Source organism: Vulpes vulpes, chromosome 4 (assembly GCF_048418805.1).
Source record: "Vulpes vulpes isolate BD-2025 chromosome 4, VulVul3, whole genome shotgun sequence".
Taxonomy (NCBI): Eukaryota; Metazoa; Chordata; class Mammalia; order Carnivora; family Canidae; genus Vulpes; species Vulpes vulpes.
Genome location: NC_132783.1, coordinates 28,144,254 through 28,169,396, shown reverse-complemented (window position 1 = coordinate 28,169,396; position 25,143 = coordinate 28,144,254). Strand labels below are relative to the sequence as shown.

Sequence of the window (25,143 nt, the reverse complement as noted above, 5' to 3'; positions counted from 1 at the left end):
TAGTTCTTTTAAACAAGCTAGTTTACTAGTTCCTAAACAAATTCACTTTTAGAAAATGTAATTCCTCATTACATAACAGATTATAGATTCATTTACCTATAAATGAATAATTTTAAAGGATTTACAGCTTAAAGCAAGAATAACCACAGAGACCAAATGCTAGGTTCCTACTACAAAAAAGTTTTTGACGTTGATATCTGGTTTAGTTGCAGTCTTTTGTGGCCTTTTCATCTTCTATTCCTAGAATTAGAAAGCTTTATCATAGTATTGTTCTAAAACATTGAAATACCCCTGCCAGCTGCCAGTCCCTTTGGCAAAGGGTGGCCTCTAGCTGTGCTGATTCATAAAGGTTTGGAATCTTTTATAAATTGTTTTTTTTCCCTTCTCTTTGGAAATACTCTTTTTAAGCATTTAGTTTTGTGGTTTGTTTTTTTTGTTTTGTTTTGTTTTGTTTCCTTTTCTGAGAGAGAGTGCCTGTGCAAGCAGGGGGAGGGACAGGAGAGAGAGAATCTCAAGTAGGCTCCCTGCTGAGCACAAAGCCCCAAACACGGCTCCATCTCACAACCCTGAGATCATGACTTGAGCCAAAATCATGAGTCAGACACTCAACCAACTGAGCCATCCAATGCCCAGCATGTAAAATGCTCAGCATTTTACATAGGACCTTAGCTGACTCATATGTGAGTCAGTCTCCTTATCCTTTCAAAGTCCTAAAAGAACTACTTTGATTATAGTATCATGTGCCACGGTTTATTTCTTAAAATATCTTTGTTTTTTTTTTTTTCAATCAAAACAATAAGGTATAACTTGTATAGGCCCAGTCAAGCTCTACTATTTTTCCTCTCATTGAGGGTATAGATTGACTTTGTTAATCTAGTGACTGTTTATTCTTCAGTATTCTTTATTCTTACTTTTTGAGTCTTTAATCTGTACATAAATTTCCTATACAAAATTGATACTCCCTAAATCTTTCAATAATTTGCAAATTACTTTATTAAAGGGGTTATCTTAAATAAATAAAAAGTTTAAATGTTCTTGAATATTTAGAAACTTGACAACAATTAGTCACTAGCTTTTAAAGCCTAGTTTTTCTTTATTCACAGGATTAAATATATTTGGTATGTTGATTCCTCCTCAACCCAACAAAAGTAATTTTAGCTTTATGAGCAAATACAATTAATTGAAACCTCCTGATGATGAAGCTGATTTTGTGATTAAACTGAATTCATTCACATATAAGCTCAAATTAGATTTTCATGTGGGTCCATTTAAAGGTTTTTTTCAGTTAAATTAAACACCTTTAAGGAGGTTTAATTTCATTTTCACTATATATTTTCATGCTATGGAGGCAGTGCCTTCAAACAAAGAAACAGTGTTTTCTACCAGAAAAAAAAAATGTTTTTTTCATTGCAAAATTGAATATTAATTACCTTTGTGCAACACTGCTGCTTAAATCAGGTTTTCTCTTAATTAGTCCATTTTAAATCTATCATAAGCTATAACTGTATCCATTATCCTGTCACTTTTTGAATCTAATAGAACAAAAACAGCTGTTGTCTGGGCTCTAAATAACTCCAATAAGGTCTTTCAGAATAATGTAGAAACAAATCAGAATATCATATCCAAGGTACACAATGCAAAATTAATAAAAAAAAAACTAGTGGTCTGAGAGTTGGAGACACTCTTGTGACATGTAAACATTTGTTCAGCAGCTAAAGTAATGACAATGAATTAAACCAATAGAATTACTTCTGGCACTTAACAGAAATCTTACTTGATCATCAATCATTAGCTTATAATAAAAGGGCTGAACTTGCAGTTCTGAATGTATATCCAGAAAAATTAAGTGAGAGACATAAATGTGATAAAAGACAAATGGCCCAAGCTAAATTGCTTTAAATTACATTGACCTCATCAGTGTACCTTTGAAACCTGTCCCTAATTGAGAGCAATTGATTTACCCTTCCAGATTTCCTCTAAAACCTATCAGATCCTACATTCAAAATGTTAAGAGCCCCTTGCCAAATTGTATTGCAATTGAGCTTTCCTCTGGGTTTTTAAATGATGACTAAGCTACAAGTCAGGTAGAAAAACAGTACTCAATGAATCTAAGCCTTAGAAATGAAAGTGACATCTTTTTACTCCCACTGGAGACAGTGATAAACTAATGAAAGTAATTTTTAACATAAAACAGTTGTAATAGCACAAGAAATATGAAAGATATTAGGCATCCAAGTGAACTGTGAGCAGGACCACCATGCAAAAATGTCAGATGTCTCACCCATACCCAGGATAAAATGGTCAAGTTTCTCATAAGGAGGGTCTCTGAGGAAGATATTTCGAAAGAGTTATGCTATGTAGCGAGCACAATCCCACAACCTTCTATCCGTGTGAGAGCAGAGAGGTGAATGATTGCCCTGCTGCTCATCTCAGTTCTGGCATGAGGGTCACTGGAACCATCAGAGAGCTTGGTCCGTGTTCCCTGTAAAAGAGGGACATTTAGCTGGTGTCTACCTCATGCCTGGTAAAACTAAAGCATGAGAGTTTGGCTAATTGGTCTGTCAGAAAAGGAAAGGCCATGTCTGGAAAGTATGTACCCTCTTTTCCTTTTTTTTTTTTTTAAGATGCTATTGTTATTCATAAGAGACACAGAGAGAGGCAGAGACATAGGAGGAGGAAAAAAGCAGGCTCCCTATGGGGAGCCTGATGCGGGACTTGATCCCAGGACCCCTGGATCACGACCTGAGCCGAAAGCAGATGCTCAAACACTGAACCACCTAGGCACCGCTGTACCCTCTTTTCCAAAGTCAGGTCAAAGGCCCCTAAATCCTAGGTCCAGATGTGGAATTCCTAGTAGGAATGTTGCCCCGGAATCCATTTAAAAGGGATCCTGCTCAAAAGAACTGGGGAGTACACTAACCTTGTAAAGGAAACTGCATTGGTGGGGCCTAGAAGGAGTGTCTCCAAAGATGTCAAATAGCTTTAAATATATGTCATCTCATGACACTCTAAGTCAAGTAATAATTCCCTGCATTATTTTCCTTCCTTCATCTCCATGTCCTAAACACTGTGGGATTGGAAGCCTCAGTAAATAAGATGAAGAATAAAATCACCACTGGAGAAGAATCGATCAGCCTCTTTTCCCAGCTTCTCTTAGAGATTCTCTCCTGCACCAGGTCACAGTTGGGGGAGATAAGATTCAATATTGTAACAAGTTTGGAGTGTTGCTTATTTCCTGGACCAAGGGAATCAAACTACTAAATCAAGACCATGTTGGCAACTTAAAACTATCTGAGAACTTTCTGTCACCCAAGAAATCAAGGAGGCCATGATGCCTCTTCTAGCCTTCATCCAGAGATAAGGAGAAAACCATCTACAACTGAATGATTTTTGAAGGGAGTGTGCAAAAAGTAATAAGGTCACTTTAATGATTATATCCCATGAATCCTAAATGCTTAATGTTTATGAGTTAACAATGATTTTGAAGAACATAGATACTATATTAAGAGTTTTTATGATGACTTGATGAAGAAGCATGCCATAACGTGAAATATGTCCTTTGCCTTCTATAAATAGAGAAGATAAAGACAACTAGACTCTGATGCTAAAGGAGACAAAATACAGTATTATACTCAATATAACACTTGATAATATTGTACAACATGGCATTAAGAGTATACAATGTCCATTTACAGCAGAACAATCCTACTGCTTCAAAGTCCATCCTGATTTAAAAAAAAAAATTAAATGCGCTCAATGCTGATTTCTTTTTCCTACATATGAGGCAAGAACCAAAATGATCTCCAAAATATATTCACATATCTTCTTCAAAATAGACCCAAAGGGCAGCCCTGGTGGCTTAGCAGTTTAGCACTGCCTTCAGCCCAGGGTGTGATCCTGGAGACCTGGGATCGAGTCCCACATCTGGCTCCCTGCATGGAGCCTGCTTCTCCCTCTGCCTGTGTCTCTGCCTCTCTCTCTCCCATTCTCTCTCTCTCTCTCTCATTCTCAGTGTCTCTAATAAATAAATAAAATCTTTAAAAAAAATAGACCCAATAATTTTAATAGTTTAAACCTGGGGAGAAGAATTTAAAGACAAATCAAAATGTCATATTTTTCCCAGTGAAATTACTTCCTTCATCTTTTTCAGGTAACACATATTTCTATACTTACTATGTTGTCAGAGACACTGTATTGAGCCCTTCACGTGTATTATCTCATTGAATCCTTACAAGTAATTTGTTTAAACTTGGAGCTATTTAAAAGTACTATTCCACCCCACCTCCTACCCCCACCACAGTCTGATGAAAGACCATTTTCTACTTCTCTTTATTTTTCCTCATTCACAGTTGGTCTCTCTTCCCCCTCCCTGCCCCATAGCTCATTATCAATATAAAGCTAAATAGTCAAAACTAATCCAATATCTAAATAATGCTTCCCAAGAAGTGAGAATCTTGCAAAATGAGAAGCAATGACTTGATATGAAGAAGGCAGTATTCCTCAGAGCTCAACCATAAATTGTCATCATTCATGAACTCCGCTAAACTGTTTCCTCTTTCCTGTTTTGTTCCTCTTCATGTTCCTGGTGAATAGGAATAAAGCCCAGAGAATTGGGCTACAATGCTGAATTCAATTCAAGTAACTCATAAGATACCAACTTTTAAAATATACATTGTTTGACTCAGTAATTTCACCCACTTAAAAACTTTCCTAGGAATGAAAAGATACAAACCAAGATATATCAACTATGATGGCTAATCCAGTGCTATTTATAACAATGAAAAGTTACAAATAACCCAAAAGGCTGATAGTAGAAAGTAAATTGCAATGATTAATAAGATACTTATAGCCATTAAAATATTTATATACATGTTTTAGAAACATTTTTAATTATATAGTAAGCTGCTAAAGATATATTGCTAAGTAACAAATACTATGTACCAAGTTATGCTGTATTTTAATAAGAACATGCAAATTTTGCAAATATATGTGTATGTGTGTATATACATACATACATAGAATACCCTCTGGATGGGTGGTGAACTTGCAGCAATTTTGGTTTCTTTTTTTTTTTTTTTTAATTTTCCAATGTCTTACGCTAAACATGTAATTTTTAACAGCAAAAAGACAACCCATAATGAAGTAGACTTCAATTCAGCAAACACTTGTTGGTAGTCTATTATGCAATTAAATTAAGTTGGAAAAACATTTTTTAATGAAACATGCATATAAGTGTAGATACAAAAAAAATTATAACATAGTCCTGCTCTTGGTGAGCTCACATTTTAGCAAGAGTAACATAAAGGAGCAAAGGCAGCTTACCTCAATAGTTGTTATGACAGCACAAGATACATTAGAGATACAAAAGAAGGACTGGTCACCTAAAACTGGAAATGTGATAGATTGAAAAGAGACAAGAGGGTATTCAGGTAGATAGATAAAATATCTATGAATGCATGGAGGCATTTATTGGAGTGGAAAGTAAAAGAAGACGAGCAGAAAGATATGAAGATAGAGAAGGTAGGAGCTAGATCATGATGGACTCTTGAAGCATTAAGGGCACAGACTGTAGAGCTATACTGTACAGTATATTTCATGTGACTATTAGACACTTGAAATGTGGCTATCCCACAATGAGACATACTGCAAGCACAAAAATAACATACCAGGTTTTGAAGACTTGGTAGCAAAAAAATGCCAAAATCTCATTGTATAATTATAATATTACATAAATTAAACTATTATGTAATATAATATGTATTATATTATTATTAACATAATTTAATGTTGACTACATGTTGAAATGATATTTTGAGTATAGTAGGTTAAATTAAATATATTATTATAATTTACATTGTTTTAATTTTTGTAATATAGCTACTGAAAATCTTAAATTATATATGTGGTTCACATTATATATCTATTCGACAGCACAGCTTTAGAGAACAGATTAGAAGAGAACAACACTGAAAGGAGGAAGACTGGTTAGAAGGCTTTTAAAGAGTCCAGAAAAGATGCAAAGAGGAGTTGAACTAGGCAAGTACAAATAGGGATAGAGAGGAAGAGATGGGTATATAAAAGATACTATATTGATAATATCAGATAAGCTAAATAAGAAATGGAGCTGTAAGTATGTGGAATACTCTACATTTTTTGGCCTGATAAAAATATGAGTAGTGACCTTAGACAAAACAAGGAATACAAAAAGAATACCAGCTCTTGGTGTAAATATTTATTTATTCAAACATTTACTTACTCATTCAAACATCCATTACACCAGCCATGTGCTAGTTACTATCTAGGTGGTCAGGTGTCAGGGATCTAGCAATGATCAAATAAATGAGGTCTCTGCTCTCCTAGAGCCTACTTACACTTTTGTGAACATATAACAAGTTCAAGTTAGCCATGTTTAAAGTAGAGGGCTATGGGATATTCAGGTATAAATGTTAACTTAAAACTTAGATGTTTGTGTAAAATTTAGGACAAATATATGAATGGTAGTTAGATATTTGAGAATCATCATAGTGCTTCCACCTAGGGACAGCAAAGAATAAAATCTTAGGAAACACCACCTATTCAAGAAGAACATGAAGAAAGAAGAAAGAAAGAAACAGGTGAGGAGAAATAGGAGAAAACAATTCCAAAAAAGCCACGAAAGGAGAAGAACTTAAGTGTGGTCAAATGGAGCACTGCCAAGTGCAGCAGATTGATAAAGACTACCTACCATGCATCCATAGGACTATATAATTTGAGGTCACTGCTCATCTTTGACAGGGCACTTTCAGTGGAGTGGTAGGGACAAAATCCAGACTGGAAAACAAAACTGATAAGTAAAGACAGCACCTATATACTGCTCCTCTGAAGAATTTGGCTGGGATGGACAGTGGCTAGAAGAGATAAGCACTGATGTGAGAGCCTAAAATGAGAGAGAACTGAGTATGTTTTCAGGTATTAGGGAGGGACCAGTAGAGAGAACTAAAAAGAAAGGAAAACAGAGGAATAAGTGATAGAATGAGATCTCTTGAGAGTTGAAAGTAGATGGGGTAGAAAGCACTGGGAGAGACATACTAGTTTTGAGTGCAAAATAAACACCTCTGCCTGACCATGATGGCAGCATAGGTTATTCCTGACTGCGCTCCTTTTCACAAGGACTAACATCTATTTAAGAACAAGACACCACTGAGAGAATACTAGAACATGGCAATGAGGCTGAAACATAGCCTTGAACCTTAGAGATCAAGACAGTAGAAAGGGTGCAGATCTGCCTGATTCAGATCTTCAAATGAGTAGTTTTGCCAGCTCTAGGGCCAGTTTTGCCCATACCCAGGCAAAGCGCTGAATCACAGTCTCACCCACTATGAAGAGTACCTTCCAGTGCCATCTGACCAGAAGGCTGGTGACAACTCCTTAAAGCTATGTGGCCAGTGGCCCTTGAGCCAAGAGGTAGGAGAGCAGAGTCAGTCACCCCCAGAGGAAAGCCAGTACCAGAAGTGGAGACTTTTCATGCTATGCACAGGCAGGGAGATTAATTCCTAGCCACAGCTGACAGTGTCTCCTGGCCCCTCCCAACTAGGCAGTCTCTTTAGGAAATTGAAAGTAGCCTGGAGAGGCCTAGGCAAGAGGCTGAGACATAGCCCAACACATGGAGGAGAGTATCTTCCAGCCCCATCTGACCAGAGGACTGACAAAAATACCTGAAAGCCCTGAGGCCCAGAGGCACTCAAGCCAAGAGAAGAACAGATAGAGCCAATAGTTTACAGAGCAAAGCCAGTGGCCCTGTTCAACCAGGGAACTTATGACAACAAAGAGCTTTACCAGTTTTAGAGCTACTTATTCCATTGCTCCCATTCTGGGAATTTAATTCATAGCTCCACTTATTGCTGAATAAAGCCTTCAGCCTGTCTGACCAGAGAACCTAACCAAAGCACGCAGGAAGTTGCACAGCCCATTTAACAGCCCTATGGAACAGTGGAATTTGAACAGAGAGCACAGCCTGTGGCTTGCCTGGTCTGAGGAGCAAAATTGGTAGTTACACCAGACCAGGGAATTCCATGCACACTCAGGTCTGATTTGAGCCCCCTAACAATGAGCTATACAGGGCCTAGGCACTGGCCTGCTGCCCTGCCAGAGTAGGAAAGCCCAACCATCTAGTAAACATGACCAGGGAATTCAGGCAACTGCAGAGCCTTTCTACTACTACTACTAACTAACTACAGCCTTTCTTGGGTATAGAAATAAGCTAGTAACACTATCCAACTGTTCTCAACTAATGGCACAACCCCCTATGCCAGTCCTTAGAGCTTCAATAGTTGCCTCACCCATAAATAGACTATAGCAGACCCCACTTGCCCAAAGGCATTACCAGCGAACATACCCAGGAACCCAAACTGAGCTGGCTAGTGAAGAACTATCTCTGTCAGGGCAAACTGTTAAGTCTGGAAGAGAAGTCCCATTAAAAAATGTACAGATACAATGTAAGGAATCAAGGATCATGAAAAATCAAGTAAATATGACACCACCACCAAAAACAAACTAATAAACCTCTAATAACTGAACTGTCAGGGATCCCTGGGTGGCGCAGCGGTTTGGCGCCTACCTTTGGCCCAGGGCGCGATCCTGGAGACCCGGGATCGAATCCCACATCGGGCTCCTGGTCCATGGAGCCTGCTTCTCCCTCTGCCTGTGTCTCTGCCTCTCTCTCTCTCTCTCTCTCTCTCTCTGTGACTATCATAAATAAATAAAAATTTTTAAAAAATTAAAAAATAAATAAATAAATAACTGAACTGTCAGAAAAAGAATATGAACTGTCAGAAAAAATCAGAATAATCCTTTTAAGGAACTTAGTGAATTACAATAAAATATAGATAGACAATTAAAGGAAATTAGGAAAACAGTATATGAACAAAATGAGAAATGTAACAAGAAAATAGCAACCATCAAAAAAGAGAGAGAGAGGGCAAGAAATCCTAGAGTTGAAAAATAGGATACCTGGACTGAAGAACTTAATGGAGTTTCAAAAGCAGAATGAAGCTCACAAAAGACAGAATTAGCAACCTGGAATATAGGACATTAGAAATTCCCAGAGACACAAGAGAAAAAAAGAATAAAAAAAACTATTGGGAATTATAAGACACAATGAAAAGGAAACAATATTGTAGTATTAGAATTCCAGAAAAAGGAATAGAAAGAGAAAATAACAAAATATATTTAAAGCAATAATGGCTGAAAACTTCCCAAACTTGGGGAGAGAAATGGATATCCAAATCTGTGAGGCCCAAAGGATACCAAATAGGCTAAACCTGAATAGGAATACATCAAAACACATTACAGTTAAATTGTCAAAAGTCAGAAACAAAGAGTTTTAAGAGCAGAAAGACAAAAGAAAGAAGTTACATACAAGGGAACCCCCATAAGACTATCAGTAGATTTCTCAACAGAAACTTTTCAGGCAAGAAGAAAATGGGATAACATATTCAAAATATTTTAAGAAAATAACAACAAAAAATTGTATACCCAGCAAAACAATCCTTCAGAAATAAAGGAGGTATAAAGACTCCTAAAACAAACAAAAGCTGGGCAGCCCAGGTGGCTCAGCGGTTTAGCACCGCCTTCAGCCCAGGGTGTGATCCTGGAGACCTGGGATCGAGTCCCGCATCAGGCTTCCAGCATGGAGCCTGTTCCTCCCTCTGTCTGTGTCTCTGCCTTTCTGTCTCTCTCTGTGTCTCTCATGAATAAATAAATAAAATCTTTAAATAAAAAAAAAGCTTCGGGGCCTTACAAGAAAATCTAAAGGGAGTTTTCTGAGTGGAAGTTAAAAAATGTTAATTAATATCCTAAAAACACAAAGGTAGCATAAATCTCACTGATAGTAAACATATGTCATAGTTATATTTTTCAATATGGTAGCAATGGGATGCAGCAAAAGCATCCTAAGAAGAAAGTTTATAGCAATAAATACCAATATTAGAATGCAAAAGATCCTAAATAATCTAACTTTACACTTCAAAAACCTAGAAAAAGAACAAACTGAACCTACAGTTAGCAGAAAAAAGGAAATAATATAGAACAGAAATAAATGAAATAGCGGACAGAAAAATCATAGAAAAGATTAACCAAACAAAAAGTTAGTCTCTTGAAAAGATAAACAGAACTGACAAAGACTTAGCTAGACAAACCAAGGAAAAAAGAGAAAAGACCCAAATCAACAAAGTTACAAATGAAGGAGACACTGCAACTAGTAGTACAGAAATTCAAAGGAGCACAGAGGCCCCTCTATGAACAACTATATGCCAAGAAATTGGACAAGTTAAAGAAATGGAAAAATTCTTAGAAAGATACCTACAGTTTCTAAACCTGAATCAGGAATAAATGAAATACCTGAATAGACCAATAACTAGTAAGATTGAATTAGTAATCAAAAAAATCTTCCAGTAGAGAAAAGTCTAGGACCAAAAATCACTGCTGAATTTCACCAAATAATTTAAAAAGAATTAACACTAATACTTCTCAAATTCTTCTAAACATCCCAAACTCATTTTATGGGGCAAGCAGTATTCTGATACCAAAATCAGAAAAGGAAAATACTAGAAAACTATAAACCAGTGATGAATATGGATACACAAACTCTCAATAAAATAACAGCAAACTGAATTCAGCAGCACATTAAAAGGCCACAAGTCTTAGTAAATTCAAGAACACTGAAATCATACCAGGTATCCTTTCTGACCACAATGGCATGAAACTATAATTAAGTAACAAGAAGAAAACTGGAAAATTCACAAACACATGTATTAAGCAATACATATATTAAGCAATACTCTCCTGAACAAATAGATCAAATAAGAAATTAAAAAATAAATTTAAAAAGGTTTCTTGAGACAAACAGAAGTGGAAACCTACCATACCAGAACCATGATCATGTGGGATTTATCCCTGTGATACAAGGATGACTCAACATATTCTAATCAATTAATGTGATACATCACATTAATAAAACAAAAGAAACATATGATCATTTCAACAGATGCAGAAAAAGCACTTGACAAAATTCAACATCCATTCATGATAAAAACTCTTAACAAATTAGGCATAAAAGGAACATATATCAACATAATAAAGGGCATGAAATAAATAATAAATAAAGGATGAAAATTTTCCTCTAAAATTAGAAATCAAGAAAAGGATCCCCACACTTACCACTACTATTCAACATAGTACTAGAAGTCCTAGCTAGAGCAATCAGACTAGAAAAAGAAATGAAAAAAAAAAAAGAAATTAAAAGTATCAGAATTGGAAAGAAGTAAAATTGTCTCTATTTACAGATGACATGATTTTATATGGAGAAGACCCTAAAAACTCTACCAATAAACTGTTAGATATAATCAATGAATTCAGTAAAGCTACAGGATACAAAAATTAACATACAAAAATCAGCAGCATTTCTATACACTAATTTCTGAAAAAGAACTAAAGTCAATCACATTTACAATAGCCTCAAAAACAATAAGATACTTAAGAATAAAGTTAACTAAACTAAACTTTATTTCTCTATGCTGAAAACCCTAAGACATTGGTGAAAGAAATTAAAGAAGATCCAAATAAAAAGATATGGTATGTTCATGGATTACAAGAATTAATATTGTTAAAATGTCAATACTACTGAAAGCCATCTACAGATTCAATGCAATCCCTATCAATATTTCAATGGCACTTTATACAGAAGTAGAAAAAAAATCTCTAAAATTTATTGAGAACAAAGCCCCTAAATAGCCAAAGAAATCCTGAGAAAGAACAAAACAGGAGGTATTACACTTCCTGATTTCAAGCTATACTATAAAGCTATGGTCATCAAAACAGTATGATACTGGCATAAAAACAGGCAAAGAGCAACAGAATAGAATAGAGAGCCCAGAAATAAACCCAAGGATATCTAGTCAACTAATATTTGACAAGGGAGCCAAGAATACTCAGTGGAGAAAAGACAGTCTCTTAAAAAAAGTGGTGCTGGGATAATTGAATATTCACATGTAAAAGAATGAAACTGGACCTATTTCTTATACCATTCACAAAAACTAACCCAAAATGGTTTAAGACTTCAATTTAAGACCTGAAACTATGAAAGTCATGGTAGAAACCATAGGAACAAAATTCCTTAACATGGTAATGATTTTTTGGGTATGACACTGAAAGTACAAGCAACAAAATCAAAAATAAACCAGTGGGACTATATCAAACTAAAAATCTTCTGCACAGCAAAAGAAACCACAGAAAGGGAAAAGATGGGACACCTGAGCAGCTCAGTTGGTCAAGCATCTATCTGCCTTTGGCTCAGGTCATGATCCCAGGCTTCTGGATCAAGTCCTGCAACAGGCTCCCTGCTCAGTGGGTTGCCTGCTCCTCCTTTTGCCCCTCCCCTTGCTTGAGCTCATTCTCTCGTCTCTCTCTCTCATAAAAATAAAATCTTTTTTTAATATTTTATTTATTCATGAGAGACAGAGAGATGGAGAGAAAGAGGCCGAGACACAGGTAGAGGGAGGAGAAGCAGGCTCCATGCAAGGAGCCCGATGCAGGACTTGATTCTGGGACTCCGGGGCCATGCCCTGAACCAAAGGTAGATGCTCAACCACTGAGCCACGCAGGTGTCCCAATAAATAAAATCTTAGAAAAAAAAGAGAAAAGACAACCTATAGAATGGGAAAAAATATTTGCAAACTATATACGAGTTAATATTCAAAACACATTAAGAACTACAACTCAATAGAAAAAAAAAAAACAAAAATAATTAAAAATGGGCAAAGGGTCTGAATAGACATTTTTCCAAAGAAGATATATGAAAGGCGAGTGGGTACATGAAAAGATGCCAACATTACTCATCATTAGGGAAATGCAAATCAAAGCCACAGAGATATTACCTCATGCCTGTTAGAATGGCCATCATCAAAAGAATAAGTGATAGGAAATGCTGGCATAGATGTTGAGAAAAGGGAACCCTGTGTGCTGTTGTGAATTTGTACAACCACTATGGAAAAAAATATGAAGAATCCTCAAAAAATTAAAAGCAGAACTACCATATTATCTAGCAATTCCACTTCTGGGAGTATATGAAACACGACCTCAAAAAGATATCCATACCCCCATGTTCATGGCAGCATTATTTATAATAGACACTTACGGACAAATGGGTAATGAAGTTATGATACACATAAACACACTGGAATATTATTCAGCCATAAAAAAAAGTGGAACTCCTACTATTTGTGGCAACATGGATGGATGTTGAAAGCATTAAGCTGAATGAAATAAGTCAGACAAAAACAAATGCTGTATGATCTCACTTATATGTGGAATCTAAAGACAAAAACAACGCACAGAACAAAAAAGACCAGACCTGTAGTTATCAGAGTTCCAGAGGCAGAGAGTAGGAGGAGGGGGAGCTGGAGAAAGTGGCCAAGAGGACACACTTCCAGTTATAAAACAAATAAGTGTTAAGCATGTAATGTATATCATGGACAATATCTAAAAAAAAAAAATTGTTGAGAGTAAATCTTGTTTCTCATCACGAGAAAATTTTTTCCATTCATTCTTTCCTCTTTTTGTTCTTTTTATTATATCTATAAGAGAAGATGGATGTTAGCTGATATGATTGTGGTAATCATTTCACTATATATATATATATATATGTATATATGTATATATATATATATATATATATATATATATATATATATGTAATCAAGCATCATGCTGTCCTCCTCAAACTTTACATAGTAATATATGCAGTTATTTCTCAGTAAAACTGGGGTGGGGGTGGGGAAGACAAATGTCTATAAAGAACACCAGAAATTTGAAAGAGTTCCTGCCTGATGACCATTACTCCCTGCTGATCATGGGATGGTTAACTAGGGAGATTAAGGAGAGTGGAGATGAAGCAGAAGGCCTCAAGAGAAAGAGGAAAGATTGAAATTGCTGCTGAAGCAAACTGAAGATTGTGAATAAGACAGCCAGTAGTATGGAGGAGTCACTAAGATTGGGGACCATGTGCTTATGTGACCTGAAAAGCTCCCATTATGTGTTTCTTCTCTAGAGTGCTGAATAATCCATATGTGGAATGAAGAAACTGAAAGAACTGAATGAAAAATGATATAAAGCCTCAGATTTGTAGAATACTGAAAGCAAAAGGATGATCTGAGAAATCTGAATGTGATAGTAGGAAAGGAGTTCAAATTGTTGACCATAGAATCTTACCTGCTAGAGGAAGTGATCTGATACAGAGAAAAAATGAGAGAATTAAGATCCTAGAGGTATAGATAAGGTTGACGAACTGCTCAAAGGAAGCTATAAATGAGAAATGATGTTTCTCCAAAATAATAATATATCAATAAATAGCTATAATTTTTAAACAATTACTAAGTGTCAAGTAGTTACATAAATATTTTGTTTTACCAAAACAAACTTTTTTTTTTATATGTTTTAGCTAGGTTTTTTTATTTAAAAAAAAAAAAAGATACCAAATTCAAATGGACTCTTCAGAGTTAAGGTTTAGAATCAGAGCTTTCTAAGAGGTCACCCAAGGTGAGGCAGAGAACTGTGCTTCCCCTGGCGGGGGCCAGCTAACAAACACTTCTAGACCAGGCCTGGGTGTCTGCTCACAGCAGAAGGGGCCCAGGTGATCACTGCCCCACTGGGCCCAGCATGCATCCCTGAGGACTCAAAACTCACTACCGATTGAACATCCTGTGAAGGTTCTCCAGGCCACGGACGTCAGGGAGAGAGGAGCAGCTTGAAGCACTTGAGCCCTCCCTGCTGACGCCCCTTCCCTGGCTCTGTGGTTGAAACGAGTACACCTGTTTTACCTGAGTCTGGAGGAATCAAATGCCCAATGACGTGACCTTACACTGCACTGTGAAGCGGTAGCACTTTATCACAACAGTGTGAGGTAATTACTATTTTATACCTTTTTTTCCCCCTCTTAGGTGAGTAAATGAAAGTACTGAGAGTTTAAGTGACTTACTAAAAACAAAGAGCCAGGAGGTGACAACCCACTTTTTAAAAAATAAAAATTAGGTATTTTAATTTATTTTTATGTTTATTTTTTATTTATTTATTTTTAATAATAAATTTATTTTTTATTGGTGTTCAATTTGTCAACATACAGAATAACACCCAGTGGTCATCCCGTCAAGTGCCCCCCTCAGTGTCCGCCACCCAGTCACCCCCACCACCCGCCCTCCTCCCCTTCTACCACCCCTAATTCGTTTCCCAGAGTTAAGAGTCTTCCATGTTCTGTCTCCCTTTCTGATATTTCCTACCCATTTTTTATTTAAATTCAATTTAGTTAACATATAGTTTATCTTTAGTTTCGGAGGTAGAATTTAGTGATTCATCAGTTGCATACAACACCCAGTAGTCATTCCTTCAAAGTGCCTTCCTTAATGCTGGTCACCTAGTTACCCCATCCCCCCACCCCCTACCCTCCAGGAACCCTTAGTTTGTTTCCTATAGCTAAGAGTCTCTTATGGTTTGTCTTAACCACTGTGCAGGCCAAAGTCAAAGACCTAAAAGATGTAGTTTATTTACAAAGGAAGTTTTACAGGAAACAGAAGCAAGAGAGTGGTAGAGTAAGTTAAACCTCGGCAGAGTACAGGGAAAGGAATATAGGTAAATGGGGATAAAGTTAGAAGAGACAAGAATCAGGCATTAAGGAGGCCCACAATTTGAATGGTACTATGGAATTACCAGAAGGAATGGCACTGAAAAAATAACTAACCCTAGATTTTCCCAACTTTACAAATGAGATGATCAGTGTGCCCACTCAAGGAACATGCTACATAAAAATCACAGGCAGTTCCAAGAATAAAGTTGAAAAGGCCCTGTGTCAGTCCTTAGGAATTTAACAATCTAGATACAAATAAACCAATTATTTTTTTTAAAGCATAATAAGCCAGAGTAAGAAAATGTTGGAAAGACCTAACGGTAGTACTCTGAAACTCAAATTGTTATAAGACTGAATTTGCCTAGAAAGGTCTGGAAAGGTAGATATAAGGCTGGATATATAGAATTGAGATAGAAAAGTTCAGGGATGCCTGGGTGGCTCAGTGGTTGAGCGTCTGCCTTTGGCTCAGGGCATGATCCTAAAGTCCTGGGATCAAGGCCCACGTTGGGCTCCCTGAATGGAGCCTGCTTCTCCCTCTGCCTGTGTCTCTGCCTCTCTCTCTCTGTGTCTCTCATAAATAAATAAATAAAACATTTTTTTAAAAAAGTGCAGAGGGAAGAAGCTGCATAAACAAAGCCATGGAAGTAGGCAAGACCAAGAAACACCTGGCAGCAATAAGCAAGGCAAGCTACCTGGTGCCCTAAGAACAGAATAAGGAAACAAGAAAGGATTGAAAAGGTAACCTGGGACCATGTCATCACTAAGGATGATATCCTGAATTTTATTTAATTCAGAAGGGAGTGAGGAACTCCTAAGGGTTCAAATTGGGAAATTCTATAATAGGAGGTTCTAAAGCATCATTAGAATAGCCTTCTAATCAAAAATTTTTAAAATTATTTTCCAGAAAGAGATGTGCTTATGGAGTAGACTACAATCCCAACAGTGGTGAGACTTATACATTTTTCATAATAATAAAAATGAAATTTCCAGAGTTTGCCCATTACCCCATAAAAATTGTTTTCCTTATTTTTCCCCCAAATAATTACAATATGTTTGTCCTCTGCCACACAACCTTTTATTTTTTTAAAGATTTTATTTTTTTATTCATGAGAGACACACAGAGAGAGAGGCAGAGACATTGGCAGACGGAGAAACAGACTCCCTGTGGGGAGCCCAACCTGTGACTCGATCCCAGGACCCCAGGATCATGACCTGAGTCAAAGGCAGACATTCAACCACTGAGCCACCCAGGTGCCCTAACCACACAACCTTTTAAGTGCCATGAAATAAAGTAAAAATGAATATGCAAGGCAGTCTTTTAAGTGGAGAAGTTATAATATGCATCTGAGGGGTACATGTAGAAATGGAGAATTTTGCTTTGGTTAAAAATAATAATAATAATAATAATAATAATAATAATAATAATAATAATAAACATGAGATTGAAGAGGAATTAGGAACCAACTGCACATGTCTATATGGGCCAGATCTTTTCTTTTAGCATGTAGATGTGTGCATTTAACATACATATGTTACTGGTACAGAAGTCCTCAAAAGGCACGGCCAAGGGCAGTTTACCAAATTGTCCTTTGTGCTAGGGATAGCTCTAAGACTGGGACATGGAAACATATTTATGGACTTAACAGCACATGTTTGTTTTTAAATGTATGCAAAAGAACCAGTCAGAACAGAAAAGTCAATGGCTTTTGGTTAATGGATCTTTTCTATGAGAATAAGCAATGGGTCTGGCCAGTTTTCCTCAAATTGTATTTTAACAGTAACTGCATCAAGACAACTGGGATGATTTCCTAAAATGCAGGTACCAGGGCACCTTCTGGACCTAACAAATCAGAATCACTGAGTGTAAGGGCTGGTGATCTGAACTTTTAGAAACTTCCTAGGAGATCTGTTACATATGTTTTTAGGTTTTTGAATCTTTGGTCACCTGCAAGGATACCAAAACAAACTGCTTGGCTGAAGAACAGAAGTGGGAGGCCGACTTTTTTCATGGTAAATTCTCGTGTGCCTTTTGAATTCTGAATTTTTCCGCAAACAATGCTTACAAGAATGAGCATCATATTTACATTTGCATACTTAGAACCAGGCAGAGCATGTGGCAGGATAGGAAAAATGTTTGTGGGTTTGGTCATACATGGCATAGTTTATAATAAATATTATAAGTAACATACTTTTTTATACCCCTATTTCCTCTACCCTCCCCTTGACCTTCTCAAAAGAAACAGATTACTGCATTGTCAAAAGCTTTTGCACCAGGACCCATATTTTGGTCTTTATTCTTCTTGGTAGCAATTCATTCATCTCCAATACCTGGAACTTACTAGATTCACATGGTTGAGGCTAGAAAGTGTTGATACAGCTTCCCACATCCTTCTTTTAGCCACATTTTACAAATGATATCTGTTTCCTCTCCCATAAATACCAGTGTATACGATATTTGGCATTTAGCTTTTGCCTCTTATAGAAAATAATCACAGTGAGTATATTGCTATACATGTCTGTGTCTATCAGGCTAGAAAAAATTGTTTTCAACTGTTAGATAAAATTTATACCTTTGGCAGAGTTTCCAGTGATTTGAATTTTAAGCAGCTAATTAGTCCTTTTGGTAACAACTAATTACTTCTGGTATGCATGTAAGCAAAAACTCTTAAATAAAATGCAATTGTAACTTCTTTGATATTTTCTTTCTCATTGGATTCTACATATATAATCATTTATGTTGATAAATTTATCCTTTTTAAAAAGGCAAACAAACAAATCCTTAGTTCTAAAGCACTCTTAAAATTATAAAGTCATCCTCTCTAGGGAAAAACTAGTATCTATTTTCCCTGAACTGGTAACCCTTTCAAGGCTCCTTGTTTCTCTCTATTTCAGCAGAACCGTTGCCAAGAAATAAAAGTGACATTACAGTTGTCATAGGTCAGAACAGGAGCAAGAAAGAAATACTGTCTGGAAAACAAGCTAATTATTTTACCAAAACATTGTCATTACATGTCTGTTCTCATTAGTCCTGTTGTTGTGCATATCTTCCTAACTAAAAATTAATAAAGAAAACTTGGAGAGGATACATGTTTAGCAAGAGATATAGCATATTCTATGTGTAGAGAGAATATGGTGATTCATACACATGCACACACACATATACATGCAAAGTTTAAAAAGAAATTATTTTATGTCCTAACTAATTATATTCCCTTTATGGCCTTGAATTTCTTAGAAGAAAAAAACAAATCCCAGGCTTGAGTCCAAAATCTGAAAATGTCATAAGGTAACACGCAGTACAAAACCATCACTTTGTTTTTGTTTGTTTGTTTTTTAAGATTTTTTTTTATTCATTCATGAGGGACAGAGAGAGAGAGAGAGAGAGAGAGGCAGAGACACAAGCAGAGGGAGAAGCAGGCTCCACGCAGGGAGTCCAATGCGGGATCGATCCCCGGACTCCAGGACCATGTCCCGGGCCAAAGGCAGGTGCTAAACCACTGAGCCACCCAGGGATCCCTAAAACTGTCACTTTGAAACAGTCCTTTTGCTTATGGTGCACTTTGCATTATGTTAAAGTAGATATACAAAAATAGAGTTAAAAACCTGAGGAGGGCAGCCCTGGTGGCTCTGCGGTTTGGCGCCACCATCCACCCAGGGTGTGATCCTGGAGACGCGGGATCAAGTCCCACGTCAGGCTCCCTGCATGGAGCCTGCTTCTCCCTCTGCCTATGTCTCTGCCTCTCTCTCTCTCTCTCTCTCTGTGTCTTGTGAATAAATAAAAAAATCTTAAAAAAAAAAAAAAAAACCTGAGCAAAGTTCCACAGCTGGCAGCTAAGTAGCTTTTCTTTATGGGATTAAGTTCAACACCTTATAAGTATTACTGTAATTCTTGACAATCAGGTTAACTTTCAGCAAAATCAATGTCATTAACTAGTTCATAATTCATTCTGGATTACCTCTGTCTTTAGCAGACAGAGTAGCATTTTTTACTTTCTATACTCATACGGGTAAAACAGTGACACTCTGCTCTAAATGTCACAGAGTAAAATGTTTCCTGGGTTAAAAAGTAAATTCAAATTTAGTTCAAATGTATTAGTATCACTGAGTCACACAGTATCTCCACATTTCCCATTTCATGCCCAATGCAGATGCTAGTCAAGTGAAATAGACACAGAGAAGTATTGATAAATCTCTCATAAATAAAGCAAGAAATATGAACTAGTGTCTAAGTGGATTAATTTATACACATATTACATTGTATTAAAATGTTTTCATTTAATAAGCAATTTGAAGTATCATTCGGCTTTTCTTGTTGAGCTACATTGAAAAATGTGGCATATAAAATGAATGATGAAAGACTGCTTCTAACAGACATTAGAAAAGAACTTCCAGATATAACGTGATTGTCTTAAGTCTCTCAGTAGGTGACATTATGATAAATTTTGGAGGAAAAAAGGAAGAGAAATCAAAGTCACAGAATTGAAGTTACTATAAAAATAACCAGAAGGTTAAATTTAAGAAGTCTCATTTTTCAGAAATACCCAGTATGGTAAAAGTCTTATTTATCAATTCCATGACTCCATCAGTCCACTGGTAGCTATTTAAAGTCACCCTCAAACTATTTTGTTTGTGAAAGTTCTAAGATTTAATATGTGCTCCAGGCAGAGTGAATAGAAATACAATTAAATATTCTTGATCACAGCCGAAGCTTTTCATTTAAAGCCAACAGGACTTATTCTATAGAATAAAGGATATCACTGTTTCCTCTTATTCATAGATGTAATTAGATTTTTTTCTCATTCATTATATCAAATCTTAATATAACCATTCTCTCATCTCTGCTACTTTACCTCAATAAATTTCCTTGAATATTTTTTCAGTCTCTAATGAATGAACCTATTATATTCATTATTATGATGATTATAACTATTATTACTATTCATTCGCATGATATTATATATTTTTGGAAAGTACTATTATCACATGAATTATTTTTATGATCTTTTTTATAGCAGCATAAATGCGACAATGATTTCTTTGCCATTGAAAATCTCATGCAGAATTATTTCCGTTTGTCAACACTTCACCAACAGAAACTACTTGCATTCACTGGAAACAGTAGCTTCTAAAAAGTCCATTCTACATTCCAGACCAATTTAATCAAACCTACAGAATTTAAATTTATTTTATTATAAAGAAAATGCTGTGTGGTTTTTTTTCAATGCATGAATTCAATCTAGGTCAGCTGCTTCCATAGGAAGAGTTAATTTTATCTAGCTAAACACTGAAATCTTGTCTTAAAAGAGGTATCTGATATTGGAAATAATAGACCCAGGAACTATGGAAATGGGTTTGAGAAAATAGACACATGGAAATGTTATTGATTGAAAATAGTTAATATTTTAGCAAAAGTTCAGTCCTTAGTGCCATAATGTCACTAAGGCCATATGTCATCCTGCCATAATGACAGTCCTTCTGTCATTATGGCCTCTAATAAATATAAATCAGAGGATATTCAATTATTGCTAACAGTGGTGATACATTGATTATTTATGTTCTTTAACTTGTAGTACATTATAAGCCAAATTAAGTAGTTTGAAATTATCAAATGCCAATCTCCTGAGATTCTGCTGCCACAAATTATGAATAGTTCACATATCATGAAGTCATTATGTGTGAGCATCTAGAATGCTATTCAGCATCAAACTAATTGCACCAACATGGATATATTGTTTTTTATGTGTTATATTAAAATATCAGAAAAAAATGTTCATCAAATCTTACTAATAACACATCCTCTAATATGTATTGAAATAATGAGAGTACCTGGAATATGTCCACAATTCAGAAACACATCATGAATTGAAACCCTGTGCAAGGACCTCTGAAGAAAAACAAGCATTGCTATGATTGTACTGTCCCCTAGGGTTAAAATAACTTGTATGTACACTGAAGTCCATTTTCCTTTTTCAGATCAGCATTTTTATGACGCATTTGTCCAACTATGGGAATGACCGCCTGGGGCTGTATACATTTGTTAATCTGGCCAACTTCGTGCAGACCTGGACCAACTTGCGACTTCAGACTCTGCCTCCAGCACAGCTGGCTCACAAGTATTTTGAGCTCTTTCCTGATCAAAAAGACCCTCTCTGGCAGGTAATATTGGTTCAATAATTGGTATAATTAATTAATCCCATAAATATATCTTGGAGTTCTATGAGGTAATCAAAATCTGAAAAGTGAAGGTATCCAGGGGAAGAAAATACATTTTGGAAATGTTAGTAGATTTGAAAAACTACTTCTTGAACTGCAGTCTTATATTATTGGTTCATAATGGGCCAAATTCTCTGTTCCTATACCCATTATAAATTATGAAATTCTGGGAACCCTGGGTGGCGCAGCGGTTTAGCGCCTGCCTTTGGCCCAGGGCGCGATCCTGGAGACCCGGGATTGAATCCCACGTCGGGCTCCCGGTGCATGGAGCCTGCTTCTCCATCTGCCTGTGTCTCTGCCTCTCTCTCTCTCTCTCTCTCTCTCTCTCTCTCTTGTGACTATCATAAATAAATAAAAATTTAAAAATAAATAAATAAATAAATTATGAAATTCTGAAAGCTCGATGAGGGGTTCAGTGGCTGTAATGCTTTCAATCAGGACTGAGGGGTCAATTTGCAGATTGCAGTAGGCTAAAAAGAGTTAGAAGAATGGTAAATAGGTTGTGTGCGAGGCAAGTAGCCAGCCAGTCCACCTACAGCACATCCTTATACCTTTAATGACTAAATGTCATCAGAGGGATAGGTGAAAAGAGATCAGAACTGACATTTGCTTTCTGAACCACGGGGTCCACCAGCAGCTGCAGAATATGGGCAGCTCTCTAAAGTATTAGTTGGGAATTACTTTGGACAGGGGAAAGGGTTTAGTGGCAAAATTACTGAGCTTCCTAAGAAAAAATATCACATAAACATGGCATATTTAAACTGTTCTACACATAACCCAGATTTCAAAGCATACATTCACATGTGTCCTAGAGTTGCAGAAACATACTTTGAACTTAAAGCTTACTCCATGATCTGAGGAAGGTGATAATCTTAGCAAATAATTATGTATTGCTTATTGTGTGTCTTTACATGTTAACTCATTTAATCCTTACAACTATCCTGTGTGGTAGGTATAATTATTATCCCCCATTTTACAGATGAAGAAACTGAGGCTTGGAAATGCTAAGACACTTATGCAAGTTCACACAGCTACTGTATGACAGAGTAGGAATCAGTTCTAGGCCATCTGGTTCCAGAGGCTGTGCTCTTAATCACTGTTCTAAATGAGAGTTACTGAGCTACTAGAGAGTTACTAACAGGGCTGATGGTAACAATCATCAGAAGTAGAACTGAGTAAATTTCACAGACTGAAGTTGCAGTAAGCTCTGAACTGTATACTCAATTCATTCAGTTTTGAACATGAGCTAACTACAGCCTGACCACAAACAGATAACTCCAAGAAAAAACATAAGTACACATTTTAGAATGTGAAAGTCAGTGGTTGTGAAATTATCATTACATATTACTTTGCAGTTGCTATAACACACATCTTTTTTTCTTAACCACTACAAAATATCACCAAATGTTAGCCACTGGAAGACATGCAATTTTCCTACTGATTTAACACCTTATTTTTTTTAAAGATTCTATTTATTTGAGAGAGAGAAAGGGCAAGCACAAGTTGGGGGGGTGGGGTGCGCAGAGACAGAGGGAAAGAGACAAGCAGACTCTGCTGAGCAGGGAGCCAGACATGGGATTGGATCACAGGACTCTAGGATCATGACCTGAGCTAAAGGCAGGCGCTTAACTGACTGAGACACCCCACTGCCCCAACACTTTATTTTTAAACTGAAATCATTATTATTTCAGGTGTTAGGTTTGAAACAACTCTTTCTTTCCAGAATAGCAGCCAAAAAGAACACTCTCACTTTAGTTTTAATATCTGCTGCTTATTTTAAATAAGCAGATGATTTAACTACACACATCTATAATATTAATTGAATAGAAGTAGAGTACTGTCCTGATTGTCCTGATTGTTGTATCTGAAATAGTATTAAAGGGTACTTTAATTCTTCACATAATGTGCACTTTGCAGTTGAAATTAAGGATGTTCTAAATACAGCTTGCATAGTGGTTTTGATTCATGTACTATACACCAAAAGCAGATCCTTAAGATAGTAATTCACCTTTGTTTTAGCCTTTTGCTAACATTTAGTGCTTTTTAGCATCATTGTCCATAAAGTTATAGTTTTACATTTACATTTACTGACCTCTAAAGGCAGCTGAAAGGAATCTGCTATCTCTTTAAATAGTATTATTATGGCCAGATGTGTACCTCCTTAAGCACAGCAAGATAGTTCAAAGTTATTGAGAATAAAAATCTTATACCTTATATTTCAGTTACTTATTGAATGCTGAGAGTGTACCTTCTTTTAGATTCACAGGAAGCACAGTCTCTGCCCAAAACTATACTGGAACTCACTATTTTAAAACATACATACATACATAAATACACACACAATTAAGATGTAGAACTGCCAAAAGCAGAAAAAATACTAAATCTTCAGTGCTATAAAGCTGTTTAGCCATAGTGGAAATGTCTTCTCTCCTCCAACCCCACAGTAGACACTCAGGCTGGAAAGAGAATTTAGGCTGGAAAAGAGAGTTACTTGAAAGCTTCCATGATGCCATTTCAAGGCCTTCATTTAAAAGAAGAAGCCACATGGCTTTGTGTCCTGGAATATCTTTTTAAGTACAGAAGTTGAAAAATTCAGGGCACCTAGGTGGTTCAGTCATGAATCTGGATTGCAGCTCTGACTCTTGATTCTGGCTCAGGTGATGATCTCAGGGTCATGAGATCAAACCCCACATTAGGCTCCATGCTCAGCAGTCTGCTTGAGATTCTTTCTCTCCCTCTCCTTCTCCCTCCGCCCCTCCCCTTGCTCACCTTTTCTTTCTCTATCTAACATAAATAAGTCTTTTTTTTTTTTAAGTTGAAAAACTCTATCACACAACAGACATGCACAAAAATTACATCTCTATATTCTTTTCCCATTTAGAATCCTTGTGATGACAAACGCCACAGAGACATTTGGTCTAAGGAAAAAACTTGTGATCGCTTACCAAAATTCTTGGTAATAGGACCCCAAAAAACTGGTGAGAGCTTTTTGTTATGATTAATCAAACAGTTTAAAACTTCCGATGACTAGAAGTGAGTTCTTGTCACAATGAGTTTTCAAAATTCCTATAAATACTGATGAATGAATAACACATTTTATTCTCTGACATAAACTTTGTTTAGCTTGATAATGTACTTGAATGCTTGTCAAGGAATTTTTTAAAGTGAAAAAGATGAAAATAAATGTCACATGGTTTAAATATCTAGTAGTCAATTTGGCAGCAAATGTTAATTTTTTCCAAAGACCTGAATTGAAAGGTGGTGTTGTTAACATTTCT

The 25,143-nt window shown here is 36.3% G+C and overlaps 1 protein-coding gene and 1 long non-coding RNA gene across 6 annotated transcripts in view; one reads left to right on the top strand and one right to left on the bottom strand.

The window, feature by feature from the left end:
- LOC140598567 (uncharacterized) overlaps positions 1 to 25,143 on the bottom strand; it is a 308,814-nt gene that overhangs the window by 244,889 nt on the left and 38,782 nt on the right. The gene's annotated exons all lie outside the window — the stretch shown is intronic.
- Positions 1 to 25,143, top strand: part of LOC112930966 (bifunctional heparan sulfate N-deacetylase/N-sulfotransferase 3) — a 174,133-nt gene that overhangs the window by 117,363 nt on the left and 31,627 nt on the right. For all 3 annotated transcript variants that reach the window (XM_072755358.1, XM_072755357.1, XM_026013440.2), the window contains 2 exons: positions 21,626 to 21,808; positions 24,747 to 24,843. In XM_072755358.1, the coding sequence (XP_072611459.1) occupies positions 21,626 to 21,808; positions 24,747 to 24,843 (280 nt within the window). The remainder of the gene's footprint in view (positions 1 to 21,625; positions 21,809 to 24,746; positions 24,844 to 25,143) is intronic.